General features: G+C 40.0%; 3 protein-coding genes across 5 annotated transcripts; 1 reads left to right on the forward strand and 2 right to left on the reverse strand.

Moving 5' to 3' along the window:
• Positions 1–252: 252 nt before the first annotated feature.
• Positions 253–23,487, reverse strand: LOC310663335 (olfactory receptor 14A16-like). 3 transcript variants are annotated; one of them, XM_083411127.1, is made up of 5 exons: positions 22,504–23,487; positions 20,313–20,525; positions 19,141–19,267; positions 3,171–3,265; positions 253–1,662 (listed from the first exon to the last, which is right to left on the reverse strand). In XM_083411127.1, exon 5 carries the CDS (start codon positions 1,653–1,655, stop codon positions 672–674), a length of 984 nt encoding a protein of 327 aa, XP_083267253.1. In that variant the 5' UTR covers positions 1,656–1,662; positions 3,171–3,265; positions 19,141–19,267; positions 20,313–20,525; positions 22,504–23,487; the 3' UTR covers positions 253–671. The 3 variants fall into 3 exon arrangements, with proteins under 3 accessions (XP_083267253.1, XP_083267252.1, XP_083267251.1); XM_083411126.1 differs by lacking the exons at positions 253–1,662; positions 3,171–3,265 and adding an exon at positions 17,315–18,283; XM_083411125.1 differs by lacking the exons at positions 253–1,662; positions 3,171–3,265 and adding an exon at positions 17,315–18,283 and having other exon boundaries at positions 19,141–19,270.
• On the reverse strand, positions 6,444–7,424 carry LOC310662570 (olfactory receptor 14A16-like; the record flags this gene model as incomplete). Its single annotated transcript, XM_083409508.1, has 1 exon — positions 6,444–7,424. The coding sequence occupies one exon, from the start codon at positions 7,422–7,424 to the stop codon at positions 6,444–6,446; it is 981 nt and encodes a 326-aa protein (XP_083265634.1).
• LOC310662571 (olfactory receptor 14C36-like) lies at positions 14,168–15,088 on the forward strand (the record flags this gene model as incomplete). Its single annotated transcript, XM_083409509.1, has 1 exon — positions 14,168–15,088. The coding sequence occupies one exon, from the start codon at positions 14,168–14,170 to the stop codon at positions 15,086–15,088; it is 921 nt and encodes a 306-aa protein (XP_083265635.1).
• Positions 23,488–25,565: the final 2,078 nt, after the last annotated feature.

Below are 25,565 nucleotides of genomic sequence, written 5' to 3' on the forward strand. Positions count from 1 at the left end.
CTTTATTACCTTTTAGCACCGCTATTTTAAAAGACTCACAATGATGGGCCAAGGCAAACGCCTAAGGGACTGTGACGAGGCTCTGTCCTCCCCAAGAGCCAAACAATTAAAAAACGACCCCCCTGTGTCTGGCAAATGGAGTGTCCCCACTGATCACTGCTATAGGGTGAAAACTCAGAACCGTTTTCACCCTCTAATGTCACCAGAAACAACGTCAACACCAGAGGAATTACCTTTACATAATATAAAAAACCCAGCCAGTGAGCTCAGCTTGGTGCCCCCCCTAACCTTGGTGACCTAGATGACTGCCCATCTTGTGCACCCCTAAGTCTGGCCCTGGTTGGCTACTTCAAAGGTTATCTTGTACATGTACAATCTCTTGCCAATGCAGGAAATCCACTACTACCACATCACTGACAAAAAGCCACCCAGGCTTCTCAAGAAACCCACTTTTGATAAAGTCTGCTCTACTGCCAAACAACTCGTTCTATCAGGAACTAATTCCAAATCAAAATCTACTTACAAAATATACAAAATCTTATTATTTGAACCTATTTGTGTGGCTCTTGTCCTTCTTGAGCAACAGAGAACACTGCACTAAGCATATCCAATTCCTTTAACCGATCCTTATAAGACATCCAGTTTTCTATCATAAGAGTTATACATAGAAATCACCTTTGCAGCAGCATAAGACTGTAGAAGGTATTCAAAGGAAATAACCTCAAATTCAATAGATTTGACACAGCATTTTTTATCTCCCTGTTTCTCATGCTGTAGATAATTGGATTCATCAAGGGTGGAACTATGGAGTAGACCATGGCAAATGCCAAATCCACATGTGATGGGGTGTCAGAGGCAGGCTTGAGGTAAGCAAAGTATCCGGTGAATATAAATAGGGAGAAAACTAATAGGTGTGGAAGGCAAGTTGAAAAAGCCTTTTGCCTTCCTTCAGTAGAAGGTATTTTCAGAACTGCAGTAAAAATTTGCACATAGGATACAATGATGAAGATAAAGCTTCCTGTCCCAATGACAACACTTAACCCAACAACTCCAATTTCAATGAGGTACAAATCAGAGCAGGCCATCTTAAGTAAATGTGGGATTTCACAGAAAAATTGATTGACCACATTGGAGCAAAATTTAGGTGCAAAGGTACCTCCGGTGTGTAACACTCCATAGAGAAAGCTGATGATCCATACACTAACAATCATTTGGATGCAAGCTTCCTTATTCACCAGGATCTCATAATGTAATGGTTTGCAAATGGCAATGTACCTATCATAAGCCATGACTGTGAGAAGAGAGAAATCTGATGCTACAAAGAAGACATACAAGAGGACTTGAGCAACACAGCCAGAGTAAGAAATGTGTCCGGTACTCATGAGGGAATTTGCCATGGATTTGGGGATAATGACTGAAACTGAGCCAATGTCCTGTATAGCCAAGTTCATCAGAAAGAAATACATAGGAGTGTGCAGGTGGTGGTCAAATGCTACTGCAGAGATGATGAGAAGATTTCCCGTAACTGTAGCAAGATAAAAAGCAAGGAATCCAAAGAAGTGTAGAATCTGCAGTTCCCGAATCTGTGAGAATTCCAGCAGATAAAACTCTGACGGAGCAGATTGATTCATTATTCTTTCCTCCTTGACATCCATGTTGCCTCTGGAAAATAACAGAAGAACAGTTGTTAAAAATGAGAGTATTATTATTATTATTATTATTATATCTAAATTATTTTAGAATAAGGCAATGTTCTGAGGAAGAAAAGCTGATGTTGATAACTGTAATATGTGTAATGTATTATTAGAATTGATGTTTGCAAACTCATTATACTAGTTTGATGTAACTAAAGCACAATGTCATTTAACAGTTTGAAGTTTCCATAAATCAACTGCCAAATATCCCACCTTCCAGTCATCGAGTCCCTGAGTGTGTAAACTCAAGTCACGTTTCATACACCCAAGAATGTTGTCCACATTCACCGCCTAATTAGACGATCTTAATGTTGCCTCTCTAACAGTGTGAAAATAATGTGGTAGCTCAATTATAAAAGGAAAAAGAACTAACTCATACCATCCCAAACTAGTCATCTTTAACATTTGGCAAATTAACTAGGGGGATTTTACTGATCCATTGTGTTTCTTGATTTCTCATCAGGCACAGTTGCTTAGTAAAATCAGAGTATGCCTCCAACTTACTGATACTTTCCCCCATTCACAGATATGTCCTTCCATTCATGCTTACACAAGTCACTCCCTGGAATCTCCAAGATGGACTGAAAAATGTCACTGTCTGACATCCTGGAGAGCTGCTACCAGACACTGTAGTGTCCTACAGAGGTTTTCTACACTGATTTGCAGTGGCTTTCCAGGGTTTCAGACAGGATTTCTTTCACCCCACCCCCTGAGCTTTACATGAAGATAGGAATGAACCCTTTGAAGCCTTGCAAAAAGCTGCAGGAGAGGGACTGTGAGAAATATCATAGAATCATAGAGCAGTAAAGTTGGAAGAGGGAAATCTAGTCCAACCCCCTGCAATGCTGGGATTTTTTCCTCCAACATGGGGCTCAAATCCATGACTGAGATTAAGAGTCTCATGCTCTACCGACTGAGCTCTCCCAGCTCATCATGGGAAGGGTGTTTCCAGCAATCCCACCCCTTCTCTTGGAAGCCCTTTGGTTGCCTCTTTTCGACCAAAGAGAAAAGGGTTTCAAAGAAAGGAAGCATATAGATGGTTGAGGAATGTTTATAGAATAGCCAAAGGGAAAGGAAGAATGAGAATGTGGGCAAGGAGAGGAATTTGGACTTGTTGAACCTGATAGCTGTATGACAGGCACAAATAAAAAGTAACTGCCTTAGAAACACAACATTTCTGACATCACAAAATTATATGTGATGTAATTATTAGCTGGGTTGAAATGGATTAATGGATTATTATTTTTTAATCCAGGCTTCACATGGTATAATGTGAAGTTATCCAGCAACCTGACACAAAAGAATAATAGAATCATAGAGCTGGAAGGAATGCTGAGGATCATCTAGTCCAACCCCCTGCAATGCAGGACTATGCGGCCATCCCATACGGGGATCAACCCTGCAACCATGCTCTAAGCAACTGAGCTATCCAGGCTTCATTCACAGTATATATCCAATACTTCAGAAAACGTCTACATGAGATGTACACATCCTTCCTCAGGAACACTGGACTACTTATAGCAAACGTCCAAGGCTTTTCTTTAATGTAGAAAAGTCCTCTCCTTAGGATACTTCAGGTGAGGAAGAAGAAGAAGAGTTTGGATTTGATATCACGCTTTATCACTACCCTAAGGAGTCTCAAAGCGGCTAACCATCTCCTTTCCTTCCTCCCCCCCCCCACAACAAACACTCTGTGAGGTGACTGGGGCTGAGAGACTTCAGAGAAGTGTGACTAGCCCAACGTCACCCAGCAGCTGCATGTGGAGGAGCGGGGATGCAGACCCAGATCACCAGATTACGAGTCTACCGCTCTTAACCACTACACCACATTGGTGTAGTGTTCAATTCAATTTTTAGTTGACATTAAATGCTAATATTCAGTCTTGCTATCGATAACCTGTAGCCGTCCAAGATGGAGATTATACATCAGATTTATTTAATCCACATTGCAATTCACTTGATTGTGTGAAAATACCTGAATATTTCAAGAAAATAGATAAATTGCATACACTGAAGTACTTTGTGCAATTTCAGACTCAAGAATACAGAGAAACTTTCAGGATACAGCGCCTATACAGTATGTGGAGGAAAGACTATGATAGAGAGACAGGGACAGGGGGAGGGGAGATTCATTATTTTCATATAGAGTGCAATTGCAAAAAACCAACATAAAAACACACTAAACAGCTTACTATTTTTCTTTGTAGAATTCTTTCCACTTTTTCTCCTCCAGTGAAATTAAACGATTGCATATCATAGCAGCTACACATGCAATTATATAAAAATACTCCTATACTTGGAACTATAAGGGCAATAAAATTTGTCAGCATGGGGAGGAGATTTATTAATAACTGATTTCTGTTTCTAGAGATTTGGTTTCAGAGGAATTGAAAGCCTCTCAGTAGTAGAGCTGTACAGAAACAAAATTATTTCAGATATGACAATTCAAAGAAACAACAGCTTAGGATGGATATATGCCCATTTTCAGAAGCACCCACAACAGGAACTGCAGCAAGGTGAATGGTCACAGCTGCATGTTTAATTAGTATCAGGGACATAGAATTATGGAATGAGGTGTTTGGGGGAAAGTCAAGTTAGCTCTACTCCCTTTCTCAAATGAGGAAGGTATCTTTTTTTGATCCATCTATCCCTCTCCTCCATTCATAGGACGTGAATGGTAATAGCATTTTATTCTGTGAACTGCCCTTAGACCTCCAGGTACAGGGCAGTATATTTTTATTTTTATTTTTATTTTTATTTTTATTTTTATTTTTTATTTTTAATTAATTCCAAAGAGGTAGCTGTATCTCATCCCACCACAAAACAGCTCTCCAACTGACCTACATCATTTGCTCCCTCATTTTACCCTCATAGGAACTGTAAGGAAAACACTAGCTAAGGCCAAAGGTCAAACAGTGAACTTTTTGTGTGAGTGGGAATTTGAACCCATTTCAATACAATCAAACAGACTTCCCCATACTGGTGCCCTTCAGGTGTATTGGACCAACTCCTATCAGCCCCAGCCAGAATAAGCTAACGGTCACTCCAAAATAACACACAGGCACACCAAAATAATACACAGGGATTGGGGGGGGGGGGGGAGAAAGTTGCTGTAAACAGAAGGTCTCCTGCAGATACCATTTCATCAGCAGATCTGTTCCATTTGGGCCTTTAGTGTGGTGGCATTTACCCTGTGGAAATCCTTCTACTTATAAATTAGGCAATGTCTATATTGCCTTTTTGGCATCTGTTGAAGACTTTCATCTTCCAGCATGCCTTCTAAGTGGATAGTCTTATCCTAGTTGGTATCTGAATTGGATTTCACAATATTTGTGCTAAATCAGGACTTCTTTTACCCTTGGTTAACCCTCCAGGGGTGAAATGTGGGTGATGGGTGCAGTCACCCCACAATCTCTCTCACACACAGAGAGAGGCACACATTTCAAAGAACACCTACTTCTCAGTTGATTCATGGAGATGAGCTGAAGAGTAGGGCTATTTCTCCACTTTATTCATCAAACGATCACCATGATGACTAGGGACTGGGTGCTGGTCTCATCCAAACATGGAATCAACATTCTCTTTTGTATTTTTTTGTCAAATTCAGAAAAGTCTTGGCTAGGGCTGAAAAAATGGGGGGGGGGGCTCCAAATAGTATGCTGTTAGCCTCCCTACTTCTAAATAACAGAGATTTGTTTTTCAGAGTACAATAAACAAGAGTGATATCAATCCAGTATGGATTACACAGACCATGAGCTTACATTTATAAGAATTAGAATGTCAACAAACAGAGCAAAAAGTAAATTAACATATAAAGAGAAAAGTAGTATAAATGCCTCTTTACTTATGAACACTTCAGAAGAATGTCGAGTTACAGAGTATTTCAAACCTTAACATGTCCAATTTACAATACTCTCAACTTCTGAAATGCATTTCAGGTGCAAAATGATCATAAATTAGACGGGAAATGTGAGTATTTAGGCAGAATATAATAATAAAAAAAACTAATATTCTAAATTTTACAGCTTAAATATGTGCACATAGTGTAAACATCACAAAAATATCAGTTCCCCATTGGGATTTACAAATACTGCACATTTATAGGAAAAGCTTGTGAGATTATTAACACATTAGACACAGAAAAAATATTCTTGTGCCTTGAGCCATAGCCCTCAACCCAAATTAAATGAATGTCAGGGGTACAATCTTTAGCCATTTAATTATTGAAGTAAAGTTAATTGAATTCAGTGGTGACTATGTACAATCTGGCATGCACAAAATGGCACTGTAATTTTGTTTAACTGAGGAAGGGCAACTAAAGATAAATCCAGTCAAGACAGAAGCAATGGTGAACACCAGCCAATCTGAGCAGACAACAAAGGTGTAAATGGTGCAACTGACCTGGAGGAATGGATGGAGGATGACTTTGTGAACACATAGAGAATTTTGTGTCTACACACCCAAATGTACCCATGAAATAAATGGTGAGTTTCACAGAAATCAGAGTTGAAAGTGACTTAAAATGTCATTTTGCTGATGCAGGAAAACCCCTATCATAGCATCCCTAGCAGATGACCATCCAGCATTTGCCTTAAAAAAATGACTCATTTTCATCACCCTTTGACATCACCCTATTTTACTGTCAAAGTAATCTTTCATCAAAATATCCTTTGTAGAAAATCCAGCCTATTGGTGCAGGTCTTGGCATCTGGAGCAAAGGGAACACTAAGCTAAACATAGCCAGCCCCTTCACCTTTGAAGAAAAAAACTAGAGAAGGCATTCATAGAAGAGAGCTTCAAACCCAGTAGTTTTGACAAAGCATTTTTTACCTCCTTGTTTCTCATGCTGTAGATTATGGGATTCATCAGTGGTGGAACCATGGAATATATCATGGTAAATGCCAAATCCAAGTGTGATGGACTGTTAGAGGTGGGCTTGAGGTAAGCAAAGCAGCCAGTGAACACAAATATAGAGACAACAATGAGGTGGGGAAGGCATGTTGAGAAGGCCCTTTGCCTTCCCTCAACAGAGGGGATTTTCAGCACTTCGGTGAAGATGTGTACATAGGTTGCAATGATGAAGATGAAGCAGCCTAACACAGTGACAGATCCTAACACAATAGCTCCAATTTCAAAAAGGTACAAATCAGAGCAGGCCATCTTAAGCAAATGTGGGACTTCACAGAAAAACTGATTGACCACATTGGAGCAAAAGGGGGAAGAAAAGGTACACCCAGTGTGTAAAACTCCACAAAGAAAGCTGCTGATCCATACTCTAATAACCATTTGGATGCAGGCTTGCATATTCATCAACATCTCATACTGTAGCGGTTTGCAGATGGCAACATATCGATCATATGCCATAACTGTGAGGAGAAAGAAATCAGATATTAAAAAGAAGAGAAAGAAGAAGACTTGAGCAACACATCCTGGGTAAGAAATGTATCTAATATTTAAGAGGGTATTGGCCATGGATTTGGGCATAATCACTGAAACTGAACCAAGGTCCTGTATAGCTAAGTTCATGAGAAAGAAGTACATCGGTGTTTGCAGGTGGGAGTCAAAGGCTACTGCAGAGATGATGAGAAGATTTCCTGTAAGTGCTGCCAGATAAAAAGCAAGGAACATAAAGAAGTGTAGAATCTGTAGTTCCCTTACTTCTGAAAATTCCATTAGAAGAAATCCAGACAGAGAGGATTGATTAACTATGCTTTGCTCCTTAGTATCCATGCTGCCTGTGGAAGGAAACAGGACAGGTGTTAAGAGGAAATTGAAACATTGTAAGTAGTGGACCTACTGTACTTGCACGTTTGATTTTAAAATAGCAATAATAGTTACAGCTATACATCATGTATTTTGGAAAAAGAAGTTATGCTAGGTCTGTACACCAAGGTAGTGGTATAATCTAAAATATGCAGATAGAAGCAACTTTAGAATTGGTAATGAGACAGGGTCAGGCAGGGGAAGAATAGGTGATTGCTGTAATTGTGTATACATTGACTTAGATCACTTCTACTTCTTTTTTTATCATTCATCCTGATTTGTTTGTTCAAATTTTACAAAAAGGTGATATAATAGCCATTGTTTATTAAACATTCATTCTGATTTGGTGGTTGAGAGGTGCACTTTCTCAATACTTTCCTTAGTGCAAAAAATTATAGTAGAGCCCCAAATCCACAAAAATATCCATTCACCTGGGGCTGCGGTGGGGGTGGGGTTGCCACACAGCACGGCCATGTCCAGACAGGGGAAATCACCACCTACCTGCATGGCTGGGGGAGGGGGACGGTTGCCTAATACCACCCTCCACCTTGCTGTGCCAGACCTTCAAAATGGGCAGGCCTTACCCACAAACCAATTAGGGAAAGGGCATGGGGGGCTGCCCACCCCTAATATATTTAGAAAGGCAACCTGGAGCAGCCTGCATTCTTAGTTGATTTGCCAGTATGTAACTAAACACATAAGAAGACCTCACCTGGATCAGGCAAAAGACCTCTGTGCTCTAGAATCTTGTTCTCATAGTGACCAACCAGATCCCTATGAGAAGCCTGAGTTGAAGAGCAATCCCTAGTTTTTACTAATATTTGGAGGCAGACTGCTGTCTTTGACACTAGAGGTGGAACAGAGCCATCATGGCCAGGAGATGCCATTAGCACTTTGTTTCATAAATTAGTCTGATTCTCTTTTAAAACTACCCAAGTTGGTGACCATCACTACAATTTGTGGAAGTGAATTCCATAGCTAAAGGATACACTATGTGAAGAAGTACTTTCTTTTGTTTATCCTAAATTTAACAACCTTAAGGTTCCAGGTATTGGTACATACTTGTAAATCTCCACTTTTCTGTATTTTGCAGTGCAATTCTGAAATCTCTCCCCCCCTCCAAAAAAAATACATTAAAATGTTTGTATAGTGTATAGTGTATGTTTATATAGTGTATATTGTATATTAAGGGAAACTGCAATAAAAAGTGCACACAACAGTGAATGTTAGTGGGGGGAATGTACAAAGATATATTGTGTTTCAGGAAAGTTCTTGTAAAATGTATGTACTGGATATAATTGTGTGAAAATGAATATTTTAAGAAAAAATGTGCATGGCAATTTGTATGAATATTCATACAGACTATTCAGCAAAAAAACAAAAAAACAAAAAAAAACCCACACAAACTGTTGAGGAAATACTGCAAAGAGGACTTAAGATTGTAGAAATGAGAAATGGAGAAAAATATAAATTGAGAGATTCATCCATCCTTATCAAAGACTGCACAACAGACTGTTCACCCATTCTAAGCATCTAAAATGAACTGTAATAATCTGTTATGTTTGAGTTTCATTGACAATAGAGAGTGATAGGGGATGAGCAAATGCATGGGAAAGAAAAGAAGGAGAGAGAGGAAAGGAAGGAGAGTGCATTGTTTTTATACTGAGAGCAGTTGACTACTAAGATCATAAGAAAAATGTAAGCACCTAATAGCATACCTTTTTTTTCTTCACAAATTTCTCTCAAGTTCATACTCTTTCCCCCCACTCCTCCAGTGGAAGTATTGAACATGTATCAGTTGAGCCATACATGGCACTTTATAAAACCCTGCGTGTGGATCTATGATGACAATATCAATTTGTTAATGTGGGAAGGGACAATCATGTCCCTTTTGCGTTCTTAGAGATCTGCTCTCTTGGGAAACCAAGACTTCTCATTAGTAAGGCATACTAAGCAACTTTAATTCTGTTTTTTGTCCGTAAAGACTGACAAAAGTTCATGAGAATTACAGATTACAGGAATATAGAAAGCTGTATTTTACTGAATCAGACCGTTGGTCTATCTATCTCAGCATTGTTTACACTGACTGGTATTGGCTCTCCAGAATGCCTGACTGTTCTTGATGCTTTTGTCCTACACCTAGATGCTATCTCACACACTAAATGTCTTGTTAAAAAAGTATCATAGAATCATATAATTGTAAGAGTTGTAAGGGACCCCAAGGGTCATCTAGTCCAACCCTTTGCAATGCAGGAATCAAAGACCTCTTTCCCCATACAGAAGCCAAACCCATGACCTTGGTGTTGTTAGCACCAAGTCCTTAAAAAGGACTTCATCAACCTTTGACAAAACCTATTTTACTGCCAATGCAATGTTCCATAAAAATGTCCTTTGTTGCAAATCCAACCTCTTGGTGCAGGTCTTTCCATCTGGAGCAACAGAGAAAACTAAGCAAAACATATCCAGGCCCTTTACATTTGAAGAAAAAAGCTAGAGAGGGCATTCATAGAAGAGTGCCTCAAACCCAGTACTTTTGACAAAGCACCTTTTACCTCCTTGCTTCTCAAGCTGTAAGTTACTGGATTCGTCAGTGGTGGAACCATGGTATATATTATGTTAAGTGACAAACTTAATTGTGAAGCATGTTGGGAATGTTACTGGTCTTCACCAGCAAATCCCTTTCACATTTCTTGGCATATGCTTTGCAAGGAAACCCGCCAGCCCACCCCCCATCATCACTGTCAAACCCATTCTACAAAAGACCACAGGTTGGATACATATGGGCCTTCAATGGCCTCCACAAGATGATCCAGGAAAAAAGATTCCCAGCACTGGCCTTTTAGTTAGAACAGAGATTGATGAAGAATTGGGAGGGGAAGGTTTGGGGGGACACACACACCAAGATTGCCACCACTGTCTTGTTTTCATGAGGAGACAGGTGGGAAAAAATAGGCAGGACAAAAGATGTGGGTTTAAACTAGGGCCACTTTATTAATAACAACTGTGAACTGCGCAGGAGACATGGGTCCTAGCCCGGGGGGGGGGCTGAACTCTTTGTGGCCCTCAAATAATTCTTGAGCTAGGGCTGAGGGCGGCCCCCCCCCATGAGGGGGGGTGCCTCTCCGGTGCCTTCCTGGTGATGCGCAGCTTGGGACATCCATAAATCTCCAGTCCTGGCATGCTCCCAGCGACACATATCAGATGATTACGTGCACACTCAATGACTCAACTCAGCAGAGTATAGCAGAAATGAAGTGGAGCTTGGTGTGTGCTTTCTAAGTATTTATTAAACAATATATACAGGACAAAGGAATCATGGCGTTTCCTCTCTTCTTTTTCCAAAAGAGAGAGAGAAAGTACAGCAGTACAACAGAGTGGAAGAGATAAGACTAGCTTCCGTTCTCACAGTTTCCAAGCCTGGAAACTAAACATAGACATGTAATTACATATCCAGCAATGGAGCAGTGAAATGCTAACAGTTCAGGGGGCAGAGGAGACTGAGCGTGGAGCCACGGGTTCTGTGGCTGGCTTCTCCTCAATGCAGTTTCATTCCTGAAGCCCTAGTGATGAAGTAGACCACACACAAGCATTATTTATGCTTATATTGTTAAATACTTTTTATTATTTTTTCATTAATAAAAATCCAATGGTAACCACATGAATACATTTCCAAATCATGCCCAATATCAATACAAGCCAATTAAACAGTCTGAATTAAACATTTTGGCTGACTTCCCGTGTTCTGGCTGTCAGGAGTTGATATTATTCCCTTGATCCTGCGCCAATTCTTTCAATTAATCCAAGTTCCACTATTCCGATCTAATCCTTTGTTCTTGCAGCCACTGATGTAATGACTTTCAAAGATGTTTCTATAAATCCATATCAGTTACCTTGCAGAGAGAATTTATTTCATGTAGCTGTGTGGAATACAGTAGTACCTCAGGTTACATATGCTTCAGGTTACATACACTTCAGGTTACAGATTCTGCTAACCCAGAAATAGTACCTCGGGTTAAGAACTTTGCTTCAGCATGAGAACAGAAATCGTGCTCCGGCGGCGTGGCAGCAGGAGGAGGCCCCATTAGCTAAAGTGGTGCTTCAGGTTAAGAACAGTTTCAGGTTAAGAACGGACCTCCAAATTAAGTACTTAACCCAAGGTACCACTGTATTTGTTTTCCTTCTTCTTTTGTTCATGTTGGAATCAGTTCTCTTTCCTCCGCTGAGAGCTCTTTTGCAAGTATGCCACAACTCTCCATTTTGCTTTGAAATTGAAAGCAGTCCAGGTCTGGCTGTGACTTCTGAACCACTTCCAATATTCATCTCCTTGCTTTTAACGAGCTGGTGTCTCATCAAAACCATAATAAATCAAAGTTGAGCTCTCTTTAATTGGCAATGTGCAAATCCTCATAAAATTCCTCACAGTCCATTCTTTCAGGCATTCCATAGATACCGGTAAATGTCCTTGATATGTGTTTTTTGGAGGAGGCTGTCACCACCATATTAAACATCTTGGATAAGCCTCTCCACCACACCTCCAGGTTGTCGGAAGGAAGGAAGGAAGGAAGGAAGGAAGGAAGGAAGGATGGAAGGAAGGAAAAGACTTATTGCACTTCCACCTTTTTGTGCTATTAAAAAAAGAGAGCCACACTTATACCCATTTCCTTTTTGTTCCTTCCTTGTTCTCCATAGCTTCTCAACCCCTTTGTTTTGTTTTCATGCACTTTGAATAGAACTGTACAGTTCTCCGCAGAATGTCAATGGAAACAGTGATTGAGGATGACCTTCTAGAGCATATCAAGGCCCCTGAAAAGGAAAGGGGCAAAAAGGCAGTAAACCAGGGAGACCAAAACTATAAGTGGAGCTTTAAAGAAATGAAAATGTTTCATTATTTTGTGTTCTGTTAAGTGGTTATTAGACAGTTGCTTTATCTTCCAAGGTTCTTGTGGTGAGAGCCCTGTAGACATCCACAACACCCTTGTGGGTAAGTCCATGCTACTCAATTTCTGTTTTAATTTCTCCCTTTGGGTCTCTGCTGCTACATATGCAGATTTCTGAAGAACAGATTCTTGAAATCTGAACACGAGCAGAGATAGATCAATCGTCTCCAAATAAACACAGTGATTGCATTATTATATCAAAAAGGCATTCTTAAGAGAAATTAACAGGTAAGTTAAGGTTTGGAAATGATTTTCTGGTTTTTGTTTCTCTAGCTAATTCACTGAAATCTAAGTAAATTTGAATAAATTGTGAATTTGAACAATTATAGTAGGAGGCAATTCAATGAGGAACTAGAAAACAAACGTGCGGCTTACTGGTGCCCAAATTTCATCAACTGCTATTGAAAACATGTAGATTGCTTATAAGGATGTATTTACTAGTCATTAGTCACAGTAGTGTGACAGTAATGCTACAGCCTCCCCATTAAATTTTAAACCATTCTAGATTGTGAATGCAGAAGACCTGCAAACTGATAAGAAACTGTGATTCAAAAATTTAAATAAAAAGGATGTACATTGTAGGAAAGAAATGTGGCAAATGAGATTTGAAAAGCAAAATAATACATTATTTTAAGACTGACAATATAACCAGCTAATTCAATGAACAAGTTGCAATGTAGAAAAGAAAGACAGTTTTCCTTGTTTCATGATCTCTTCTTTCTTTTCTTCCAATTATATGTATATTCTACTAGTACATAGATGGGAAATTTGTGGCCCTCCAGATTCCGGATTCTGCAACTCCCATCAACCCAGCCACAATGGTAAATGGGCAGGGTTTATGGGAGCTGCAATCCACAAACCTCTTAATGGTGCCTGGTTTGCCATCTCTGAACTCCTGGTTTGCTACTTAAAGTATAAGCATAAAATATCTAGGAACTGTTGGAAGAACAACTGCAGGGATCATTCAGCTGGTAACTCAAGGGTTAATTCTGCTGACAGTGGTGGTGGAGGAGGAGATGTTGTGTACCTACCCATCAGAATGGCATGATCCTTGCTTATATAACATGAGTTATTATTGTTTTGTTAGCTCTAAGGGCGTTTTCCTCTGTATGTTTGTTGAACATCTGCCTTTTCTGTACAAGGCCTGACATAAAAAAGACAAAATCTCTCTGTTTCCCCCTCTGTTCAAATTATGCACTGCTTTTGTTTCATTTTATCTCTGGACTCTATTTTATTTATTCAAGTTGTTCTGCTAACAGGGAAGACCCTCCATCTCCCAAGCACAGACAAACTGTGAATTAGGAATCCAGAGTAGAGTGGTACCTCTGGTTATGTACTTAATTTGTTCTGGAGGTCCGTTCTTAACCTGAAACTGTTCTTTACCTGAAGCACCACTTTAGCTAATGGGGCCTCCTGCTGCCGCCATGCCGCCACCGCACGATTTCTGTTCTCATCCTGAAGCAAAGTTCTTAACCCAAGGTAATATTTATGGGTTAGTGGAGTCTGTAACCTGAAGTGTATGTAACTTGAAGTGAATGTCACCCAAGGTACCACTGTATGTCAAAGTCATTCAGTTAGATAATGTTCTTTTCCCAGCCACCTTATATAGCCACACTTACACATCTTTTCCTTACACTTTGTGTTTTACCAAAAAATAGAAGCTCATAGTGGGTTTGCTAAACACACAGTGGTGACAAAGAAACTTGCAAAATCTTTGTTTTCTTGCCAACATTTCCTCCTGTTCTCTTCACAGAATATTTTCCAACCAAAGGAATGGTAAACCAAACATCGGTGACAGAATTCATCCTTCTAGGGTTTTCTGATATTCGAGAGCTCCAGATCTTACATTTTGTGTTGTTTCTCTCTCTTTATTTAGCAGCCTTGATGGGGAACTTCCTCATCATCATAACCATAACCCGAATCCAACATCTTCATACTCCCATGTATTTTTTCCTGGCTTTCCTATCCTCCATTGATGCCTGCTACATTTCTACCACTGTGCCCAAATCCATGGTCAATTCCTTGATTAATGTCAATGTGATTTCATTCTCTGGCTGTGTCACCCAGGTTTTCTTGGTTGTCACATTTGCAGGGGCTGAGCTGTCCTTTCTCACTGTTATGGCTTATGACCGTTACGTAGCAATCTGCCACCCTCTACAATACATGCTGATTATGAACTGGAATGCCTGTCTTCAAATGGCAGCTGCTTCGTTGCTCAGCAGTGTCCTCAATGGTGTGATCCACACTGTAAACACATTTAGGCTACATTTCTGCCAGTCTAATGTGATTGAACAATATTTCTGTGATATCCCTCAGTTATATAGGATATCTTGTACAAACACGGAAGCCAGTGAGCGCTTCACACTTGCCAGTGTCTTTTGTGTGGGGTTGTTCTGCTTTTCACTTGTCTTGGTGTCCTACAGTTATATCTTCTCTGCAGTGTTCAAGATTCAGTCAGCACAGGGAAGGTATAAAGCCTTTTCCACCTGTATCCCACATTTGACCATATTTTCTTTATTTGTTTCTACTGTTATGCTATCCTACATGAGACCAAAGGCTTTGTCCTCTCCATCTCTGGATTTGATGGCTGCTGTTTTGTATGCCATTTTGCCACCTCTGATGAATCCCATAATTTATAGCCTGAGAAACAAAGAGATCCAAGGTGCTTTGCAGAAAATGTCTCAGAAAAAATAGAAATGAATTTTGCCTGGTCACCTCATAAACCTTTTCTAAGAATAGATGGAAGACTACTAGGCTTGTGTCCAATATCTTTCACATTTAGAGCAGAGTCATTGACATAACAAACATCCAACTATTAATTTCAATGGGGCTACTTAGAGTAGAACTTAGTTGGAGACAACCCTTTGCTAATAATTATTTCCCTATTTAAAATATTTGTATGCTGCCTTTCTACTTAACCATAGGGGCTCCAAAGTTGCTCATCATTTTATGATAAATCCCAGTTCGTCTAAGCATATGGACATTGCATCCATGAATGGAGGCAAAGATTGTGCATGGACACCCCATCTCAACATCCTTGTGCACGAAATCCCACCCACTGTATTCCCAAACTGCAGTGGGCACCCACAACTCATTTATCTTAATGTGAATAGAACACCTCACACGATCAAGTATTCTGCTTTATCAGGGGTCTCCATTGTGTGGAGCATTCTATTTGTATATATAAAAAGTTTAACCTGAGCCTTGAGCTCATGTTTAAAGTGACTATGGCTTAGCAGGCTCTCAGCAGCCTCCAATTCCCCCTTCTCAGTCTTTGTGTGCTTCCTGGAACAATACAAGAAGGAGCCATAGTTTGGCTCCCAACTCAGCAAATGCTGCATGTGAAATGAAGAATCTCTCTAAGAAAGGATTTTATAAGCTTTGCTAACCCAAAGACTACATGATCCTTTTTGCAAAGAAACCAAGTACTTTTCTTTTTAAGACGTTTGGAACCTTTCTTCTTCTTTGTTTTACTCCCAGTTGATGAAAATTTGTTTCATGCCACTGCTGGAAACTCTGTGAGTAAACCACAGGGGGTGTTACTGGGTTGCTGTTGTTTTTTTGTGGTTTTATTTTTTTATTTTATTCTGTAAACCACCCTGAGACCTGTAGGTATATGGTGGTATATAAACAACAACAACTACTACTACAATTCACTTATTTGCAAAGCTAAGTGTCTGTGATTCATTCAAGCCTGAGTATTTTCACGTGGAATGTTTGTTTAAAGATGGATGGGGGCAGGTATAAATCTAACTATGTACTTGGTAGTAATCACAATTGTACAGTGGTACCTCTAGTTAGGAATCTCTCTTCCAAACCTCTTTCTCCAACATAGACAGATAAATAAAAATTCTACTCAGCCACCCCATCCACCCAGCTTAGGCCACCTAAATTCTGGGAGCCTGGATGTTACAAGAAGAATGAAGACTAATGAGTGGGTGTTTCACACTTGAATGCCAGGATGCCAGTCTCCTTTGTGATTGGCTTAGCCATATCCAATTGTAATCCGTCCCTTTAGGAGTAAGTTTCCTGAAACGTCCTCAGAATAAAGGGGAGAGTGTCTGTCTGTTCAGACAGTTCAGGCAGTTTGGCAAAATAAAATAAAATAAAATAAAATAAGAAGTGTAAGACAGATCCATATCGTTGCATACGACTCCAATCACCAAGTGTTGCAAGATTCCAGGGGTCCTAGGTGCTTACACAGGATCTCCTTTAGAATGAGGCACAGTGGAGACTGTGGTGTCTTTAGGCCAAGGAGTTTATTTGCACATCTATAGAACCTTAGCCTACAATGGATGGGTTCACAGCATTAACACTCCAAGAGGGTCTTGCTGCTCCCAGAGTCGCATACTGGGATTTCAACAGAAATCAGAAATCTGTCTTTCCCAGCTGCCCAACTTGAAGTTTCCAGATTCTATAGCTTCCAAGACTCAACTCCCAACCATGGCCTTTGTATTTCTATTAACCAATGAGTTGAGGAAGACAGCTCAACCCATTTGCCATATGCCACAGAACCACTCCCTTTCCTAGCTTAATGGCCCATACCTAAAAGGCCATTATCTCACCAGGAAGATAGCTTGGATATTTCAGGAATTGGATGCGTGTTGCATCCAGGAATTGTAAAGAGGCTCAAGCGTACAAAATATCCCCCGCCACACCCACAAAAATTCAATAACCATATATTCATGAAGGCTGCAAAAGTGTTGTTATGTCTATGGAATTTTTTGATGTTTTATAACAGCAGGGATGCACAGCTATTATTTTATACTTCTATTCAAAGCACTACCCCACAATTCCTCTGAAACCAAACCGTCAACTGTGACATGATTAATCCAACCGATTACACAGAACCAACATCACTAGAAACATTGATCTACAAATACAGTTCAATGAATACATTGCATGAAAGCTGGATAGAAAATGGGGAAGGGCTGAAAGTACACAACACACACACACAAACAATTAAGGTTTTAATAAGGATAAATAATTAATTCCCTTTTCCTGTTAGTTGCTTCCTGGTGTTTAGATCAGGTCTTAGAACAATGATATAACATTTGGGGAAGAAAATGCAAGCCAAGAGGCCGGTGCTGGAAGCCAAGATGGCAAACACCTCCACTGCCACAATGTATTTCCCTTTCGTGCTCAGATAACCTGGAATAAAGGAGACCCAGACACTGCAAAACACCAACATACTGAACGTGATGAACTTGGCTTCGTTGAAAGAATCAGGCAGCTTTCTGGCGAGGAAAGCGACAGTGAAGCTGATGATGGCCAAAAAGCCCAGGTAGCCAAGGACACAGTAGAACATGGTGATTGAACCTTCATTGCATTCAACGATGATGTGCCCAGCCAGAGAGTGCATGTCAAGATCTGGGAATGGAGGAGAGGTTGACAGCCAAGCAGTACAAATGCCTACTTGGATGAGGGAGCAGGAGAGAACAACAGCATTTGCCACTTTCTGCCCTAGCCATTTCCTCATTGTGTTGCCTGGCTTTGTAGCCAGAAAGGCCAGGATCACAATGATGGTCTTTGCCAGCACAGAAGAAACTGCAACTGAGAACACAATGCCAAAGGCTGTTTGCCGTAGAAGGCAAGTCACCTTCCCAGGTTTGCCAATGAAGAGCAAGCAAGAAAGGAAGCAAAGCAGGATGGAGATGAGAAGAGTGATGGTAATGTTCTGGTTGTTGGCTTTGACAATGGGGGTATTCCAGCTCTTCACAAATGTGTATATCACTATACCGGTCACTACAGCAAAGGAAACAGCAAGAGAAACTAAAACAATCCCCAAGGGCTCCTCATAGGATAGGAAAATTCTAACTTTGTTTATGCATTCATTTTTGTCCACATTTGGATATTGCTCTTCTGGGCACTTGGCACAATTAATTGCATCTAAAAGGGGCAAACATAACATCATTAAGTCTACCCCATTCATATGTCATTGTTTAGGGTATGAAGATAATGAAGTAATGATAAACATTGTATTTCTCATTGTTTTTAATTTTTAAGAATGACATGCTTCCGAATCTACCTGTGCTATCTCCTCTTGGTACCCAAGCTGCTTGGTACGGTATATTTAAAATGATATTGTGTTCTCCATTTAATGACTGTCAATTTTCTCCTTTTTGCCAGGGTGGATGAAATGTGCATGCCTGGATTTCCTTCATTGACTTTTCTTTGTAGTTGTGTGGAATAACAGTTATCCTATGTGGGTGGGTAGGGGAGCCTAAGAGTTAGGGCCATGTGAAGGGATTTATTTTTGCAGAGATTGAAAAATGGAGACTGCTCGTGTCCACGTCTCAGGGTCTGGGCCAGGCTCACTTGCTACTAATGTTCGTGAAATGTGATATTATAATGTCACGGCGCACACATGTGACATCATGACATCATAGCACCACCCTGGGCACCCATAATCTGGGATCCAAGTTGGCGCCACTGTTGCTACCTTAATTTACACCAGTTTGCAAGGTCATGTGACCCAGCTGAATGGGCTTTGGATCCTATTCCCCACTGGCCCTGCTAGTTCCTTAGAATTCCCCCCTTTGCAGGTGAAATTATCTTTTGCTTTGACTGGTAATCAGATTGGAATTTGTGCAATGTATCTCATTTCATTTTCATTTGCCTTTATCTAACTGTTTTATATGTTGTTACTTTATTCCAAAAAATGAATCCCTCTCTCTTTCTCTCTCTCTCTCCCTCTCTCCTCCCCGCCCCCGACACACATCCCAATGAAAATTGATGTCTCATACTTGTTTCTTTAGATATCATGTCTTCTGGACATGGGACACAGTCATGACAGCAAACTTGTTTCCCTTCCTGCGCCATCTTTCTATATCCAAGGAGGCAGCTGTCAACACACATTGCTTGAGGTGGTGCCTGCTCAAAAGAAAGTTTTTAAAAATGAAGGTGGCATCAATCTTTTCAGACCAACTAATACATTTATATTTTCTCTTTTTGGGGCATGAAATCATTACTTCCAATCCCTGATGGGGCACCTTTTTGTAATACAAAGCAGTTAAAAATGGCAACATACTGAATTTTGAACAGCATCAAAAATTGATGATACTGTTATGTGTTTGTGGGCATCAGACTCCTATGAGTTTGCTGTCTGTTCTTGTTGGCATATGTCTGACTCAAGACAATGGAGTGTTCATCTGGGGATGAAATCTGAACAACTGCATAGTTTTTGTTGCTTTAGTGGTACTGAACTGACTTCTCTAGGATGCAAGGCTGGGAAGTGTATATGGAAGTCTTGGGCTGCCCAGATGACAATACATTCCTCTTGCTCTCACTGATGTTGCCCAAAGGGAATCAGAGCCATAAAACTGGGACCAGACAGCTGTCATTTCTGGATGCAGTACGTGTTAAGGGTTAATTTTATTTGAGGTGTTAGCCTGGTGTAATGGGTAATTAAGACAACACAGGATCAAAGGGCTAAGTGTGAAAAGGCATTTCAGTGAAGCCTTTGCTGCTCTGCATATATAAGCCTGGCATTTAGAATGGAGAATTGGAAATAATGTGCAGAAGCATAGTGCAGTAGGTGTTAGGAGGGTAAGTTAGGCATTATGTGACCAAAGAAGGCAAGCTACAGGGCAGAGATCCTGCTGTGCCTATGTATTTATGTGTAAATAAATGATATATAATATAGACACCATCTCATCGTCCAGAAGGAAACACAGCATGCTTGGAACTAAGTGGAATCTCTAACCACTCAGAGGTTATGGGCGACAATGTCAGCTTTAAAATCAGCTTACTCTGTATGTCACCTAACAGTGTAGATCTGCAGAATCTGGCATTTTTACAAGTGTCACAAAATGTCCTTCTGCATGAGAGAGGAATTTGTAGTGTTTATGTTTTGAATATCACCTGGGGCATGTTTAATGAGTGGTTCCTGAACATTTTGAAATATATAAATTCCTACCTGTTTGAATTTGTTATTCCACACAATCATATTCCCTCTGATAGTGAAACTATGATTTGCTGAAATTTTTCCAACCTGGAGTTTGCGACCAGTTCGATTGCGGTAAACAACCCAGTTGATGATATCATAGCCAGCTGAAACTTCTCCATTTTCTATCAGGACTTCATGCCCAGCACCATTGTTAAAATGAATATTTTTCAGTGAAGAATGGACCTAAACTGAGAAAGAACATTATTGTGTGTCTGTAAATTTGAGCTTATTATTCTGAATCTGTTTAAGCTACCATTCAGTCAGAGGCAAACATTTTATATTATAAGAAGAGCCTGCTGGATCAGGCCAAAATGTAGAATTTAGGACATTTCCTTCAGCCTTATGAGAGCTTTCTCCCATTGAGCAAAGATTGCTTTACTGTTGTTAGCTGCTCTGAGCGTGGCTTTGGCTGGGGAGGGTGGGATATAAATAAAATTTCCAGGGGAAGGCATGTCAGTGATTGGGGTGCTCTGGGAAAATATTTCACCATGATTAAAACTTAAATATGTCCATCCAAATGGAAGACACTCCACTTCTCCTATCCCTCTCCACTTGAGCTCAGGACATCTACCTAGTCAGCTTAATTTCCCTCCCTCCCTCCCTCCCTCCCTCCCTCCCTTTCTTTCTTTCTTTCTTTCTTTCTTTCTTTCTTTCTTTCTTTCTTTTTTTAACATATTGGGCAATTTCAGAATCTGTGGCTCAGAGCAATCAGCTCTGATTGAACTCAAGGAGCAGGTTAATGGCAAAATACAATCTGGGAATGTGAAAACCTCACCCTTTCACAGAGCCAAGGTACATCCATTGGATTTAATTCTCCACTAAAAGATCTCTAGAGAATATCATGGTTATAAGAGTGTGCTAAAAATTTAACCATCAGAGTTGATTTCACCTGCAAAATGAAATTAATCAGAATGATAGACTTTACCTGCCATGGCTGAATATTCAAGGGTTTGAATTTGCCTTTATTAGCCAGCATTAGTTTTTGGCTTGGAACATCAGTGGCATGTAAAGCATGAGCTATTGCATGGAGAGCATTGTAGATAACATAACTCTCACCAGTCATATCCATCTCAAACTTAGATGCAGTCAATGTTTCCAGTTTCTCCTTTCCTGTACATCTTTCACACATTTGACAACGTGTAAACCCTTCACTAGGAATCGAACAGTCAAAAGCATATTGCCAGAACAAACATAGAAAGTGCATGAGTGATTCATCTGATTTTAAGTTCTTGATAAAATTATGGAATCTGGGAACAGGATGTTTCTGTACTGAGAAATACAGGGTGCCACTGAAAGCCCTTTCAAAACCAGAGGATAGATCTATCTCCTGAGTGAAATCCCACCGAGCTGTTATAATCCAAACCTTCCTAATATCAATTATTTTGAAAAGGTCACAAACGTGTACTCTGAGTTTTAAGTCCCACAGAGAATAATAATTTCCACTGACAATAAACACATTGACTTCAGACTGAAGTGCTGCATCAATCTTTGGCATTTGTGTATTGAAGGCCTCATCACGGTCTTGTGATGCTCTTTCTATCTTCAGCAATAAGGCAACACAAATGCTATTCTGGGCAAGCAGAGGTGTTAAAATCTGCACAAAGTCTTCTCCATCATCATCATCTGAAACAATGATGCCAATCCATGTCCATTCAAAATGAAGGAGTATCTGGACAATCCCAACAGGCTGAATAGTTTCACTTGGTGCCATTCGGTATAAAGAAGGGAAATGTGTTTTGCTGCTCAGTTTTGTGTCATAGGCTCCATAAGTGAGCTACTGTAATACAGGAGACAAGGCTTATTAGAGGTTGGAGAAATAACAAGAAATTGCCCATTAGGTATCTAGTAGTACTAAATTTTCTGAATATTCTTTAGAAATAAGCTTTTCTATATTACTTCCACACTCACATCCCAGCATGTGATTTCCAACATAATATTTTAGGCTCTTGCTCTAATTGAATAATTCAGAGACTAAGCTCAACTTAATGAAGTAGATGCTACTTCTGACTAGATGTACCGGTATATAAAGGTTTGCATTGTTAATTGCATGAGCTACATTGTATGTGTGAATGAGCTAACCATCAGTTTGCACAGAACTTAAGCATAGTCACAAATTCCATTCATGTAAAGGAGCAGATAAGAAGACTGGAGACAAACACACCTGTGGTATCTTGTACTTATTCAAGATGGTGGCCATCTGATAGGCATCTTCTACAGTGAGACCTCCAATGATAGACAACACATCCTTATTCATATCATAATTATTAATTGCATTCATTTGCTTTGAGAACAGTAGGTCCAGGGTGGTCTCATATATAGTTCTTGCATCAAAAAGGTTGTCATAGATGTGGAAACCCAAAGTGACATTGGGCAACAGCCTGGGATTCTTATTGATCTCATGAATGGCAAAAATAAATGTGAGGACATGCTGATAATTTTTATACACTGGACTGCAATAAGATAGATAAGTTGTCATAGCGCCATCTATTACAAAGATTATTATCACCCTCAGTTTCATGTAGAAAGTTTGCTGTTCACCTGATCCACATGAGGATATGAAAGGGATGTTAAGAACAAAAAGAATATGGGAATGTAGCTGTAGGTGTGGAAATGTGAGCAAAAGGGATAATACAGAGTGGCCCAAAAGTAGGCTTACTGCTTTAGAGTTCACTTTCTTTGTTGTTGACTCAAGTTCACTGTCATCATTCACAATATCAGTAAGGAAAAATAATCATTTTTTCTGACTCCACTATTCTTTCCAACTGCCACACTATTCTTTCCAACTGCCAGCCTGAAATTTAACTGCCACTTTGTTGTGTGTTAGTTATCTGTACCCATATAATTTGTTGTGATGAATTTCTTTTGAGCCACCCTGTATTTGGTGAGGCATGTTCCAGTCAAAATTAACCCCCTTTGAGGAAATTTGACATTTTTCTTTACTATCAAGTGGTATATAAATTGTATGAAATATATCTAAAATAAACTTAAGCCTGCCCTTGGCTATTCCGTGTTGAGATTAGTAGCTGAATCGTGCTCTTGTTTTTTTTTTTTGTTTTGTTTCTTTATTTGTTTTTCATGGTTTGGGAGGATATCCAGAAAGTACTATTAATAAAACCCAGTATGAAACTTCTACTCAAATTTATGGATGTCTGATCTGTGTGCATATAGATGGCAATATTTCTGTTTGAAATGACTCACTCATTTACAGGAGCAAAAGCTTGCCTTTGTGCAGCCCAACATTTTCACTTTATTGCAAGTTTCATGGAAGCGAATACACCTTGTTTCAAAAGCTTAACAACTGTATCTACACATTTCTCATACTTTTATTAATTATTTGCTGTAGTGTTATTTCCCAGCAATGTGTACAATAATGCAATTGTAAACCTCATGTGACACACACATCCTTTCCTCTCCAAAATAATATTTTCTGCAATTTTGCTGATATCTAGAATTGTCACCAATGAGTTGGGCATTGATGTAATCTGTTATGATAGTCATTGCACTTCTGAGTATCCTAAATCCAATTTTTTTAATACATGAACTGTTGTCATGCTGAAATCCCACCCTTCACTCAGTGAATGGCAACCATAATCATCACTGGGCTAACGGAATTGTACTTCGAATCAATGCTGAAGAACTTACATAAATGCTTTGTGATGTTTTTCTGGAAGATTTGTAAAATTGAGCAAAACAAATTCAGGAAATATGAGAGAGAAGATCCCACCAACTGCAGCATCACCTGGTTGATATAAATTGTCCCGCATGCTTCTATAATAACTGCATCCATCTTTCATGTCTTGAGATACAAGAGAAGGGAGAAGCATCAGCAACAGCAGCAATATTAATAACCACCGAAGCAAAACAACATGCCTCCTCAGCCCACAGCAGCATTTTGACATTCTCAATTCCCCTCCAAGCTGCAATAGTTCCCTGCAGTAGGCACACTGGGAGAATTTCTCACAAGAACCACAAATGCACCAACTGTTGAGACAGCAACTAAAGAACAGGAGGTAGATTTTGTCTTATTTCCCTAGGGAGCATATTCCAGAGTGGAGGTGCACACTGTGACTTCTGCACAGTTCAGAACTGAATGGCCCATGTTTTCTACTCTGCTTTAAAAAAACAAATCCTTTGATGTTAATGTTGACTCTACAAGATTGAAAATTAATAACAGTGATTTCAAAAATTTCAGGGTAGTGAAATAGTTCCCTGGTTTCAATAATGGTCTCCCTGTGCTTCTGGAAAAACATGTTTACAAAATTTCTTTGATGGCAGAGGTTTAGGTCCATGATAAGGAAATGTGGCGATAGTTTACTTCCACTGCATTGCTTTGAATACAATTCTCCTGGCGTTTGTACTTGGGCCTAACTTCCTAACGTGGGCCCAAAATGCCTAGGTTTTGCAATACGAATGGTAGCTTGCATCTGAGAACGGAGGTTCTGTTTTGGCTTAGAGGGGCAAGCCCTGAACTGAACAGAGAAAAACCTCCCTGATTATTCCACCTTCTATGTGAAAACCCCTCTACTTCTAATAAGCTTTTCCTTTTAAATGGTTCATCAAAATCAATGTACTGAATTTATTTATAATCCAGAAACATTTGGAATATTTGGGTAATTCCCCCCCCCATTCCACATCAGTATCACTGTCATGGTGCATGTTAAGATTCTTATTTAAGTTTTTCATGATGCAGAAAAGCCTTCCCCCTAGAAGCCCACCTAGCTGCAGTGCCAACCCTTGACCATCATAACTTCGTCACCCCACACGCCTCAAACTCCAGCACCCCACAGGTTGATAAAACAAGGGTACAACCACTCTGAGCTTTATTTGGAAGAAGGTCGGGGTGGTAAATCTCACAAATACATGGAAGGACAGACACTGGACAGGAAGAAGAGTTTGGAGAAGAGTTTGGATTTGATATCCCACTTTATCACTATCTGAAGGAGTCTCAAAGTGGCTATCATTCTCCTTTCCCTTCCTCCCCCACAACAAACACTCTGTGAGGTGAGTGGGGCTGAGAGACTTCAAAGAAGTGTGACTAGCCCAAGGTCACCCAGCAGCTGCATGTGGAGGAGAGGAGACGTGAACCCAGTTCTCTGTTATGATATGAATACTCAGCAGCTGCGAACAAGATCGATGTTTACATCACATGATGTGTCTGGTGGGTCTAAGCGTGGGACAGGAAGTTCCAATCTATTCTCATAGTTGTGTTCTCAGTGTAACATG

Source organism: Podarcis tiliguerta (genome assembly GCF_965153285.1).
Source record: "Podarcis tiliguerta genome assembly, chromosome: 13".
Classification (NCBI taxonomy): Eukaryota; Metazoa; Chordata; class Lepidosauria; order Squamata; family Lacertidae; genus Podarcis; species Podarcis tiliguerta.

Bases quoted from the DNA above. Each gene is read 5' to 3' on its own strand.
- LOC310663335 (XM_083411125.1), bottom strand. From the start codon at position 22,860: ATGAAACTGAGGGTGATAATAATCTTTGTAATAGATGGCGCTATGACA. The intron at 19,271-20,312 runs GTAGGAATTTAT...CTTTCTTTTGAG, and splicing joins GGAATAACAAATTCAAACAG to CAGGCACCACCTCAAGCAAT. The intron at 18,284-19,140 runs GTATGAGACATC...TGCCCCTTTTAG, and splicing joins CATGATATCTAAAGAAACAA to ATGCAATTAATTGTGCCAAG.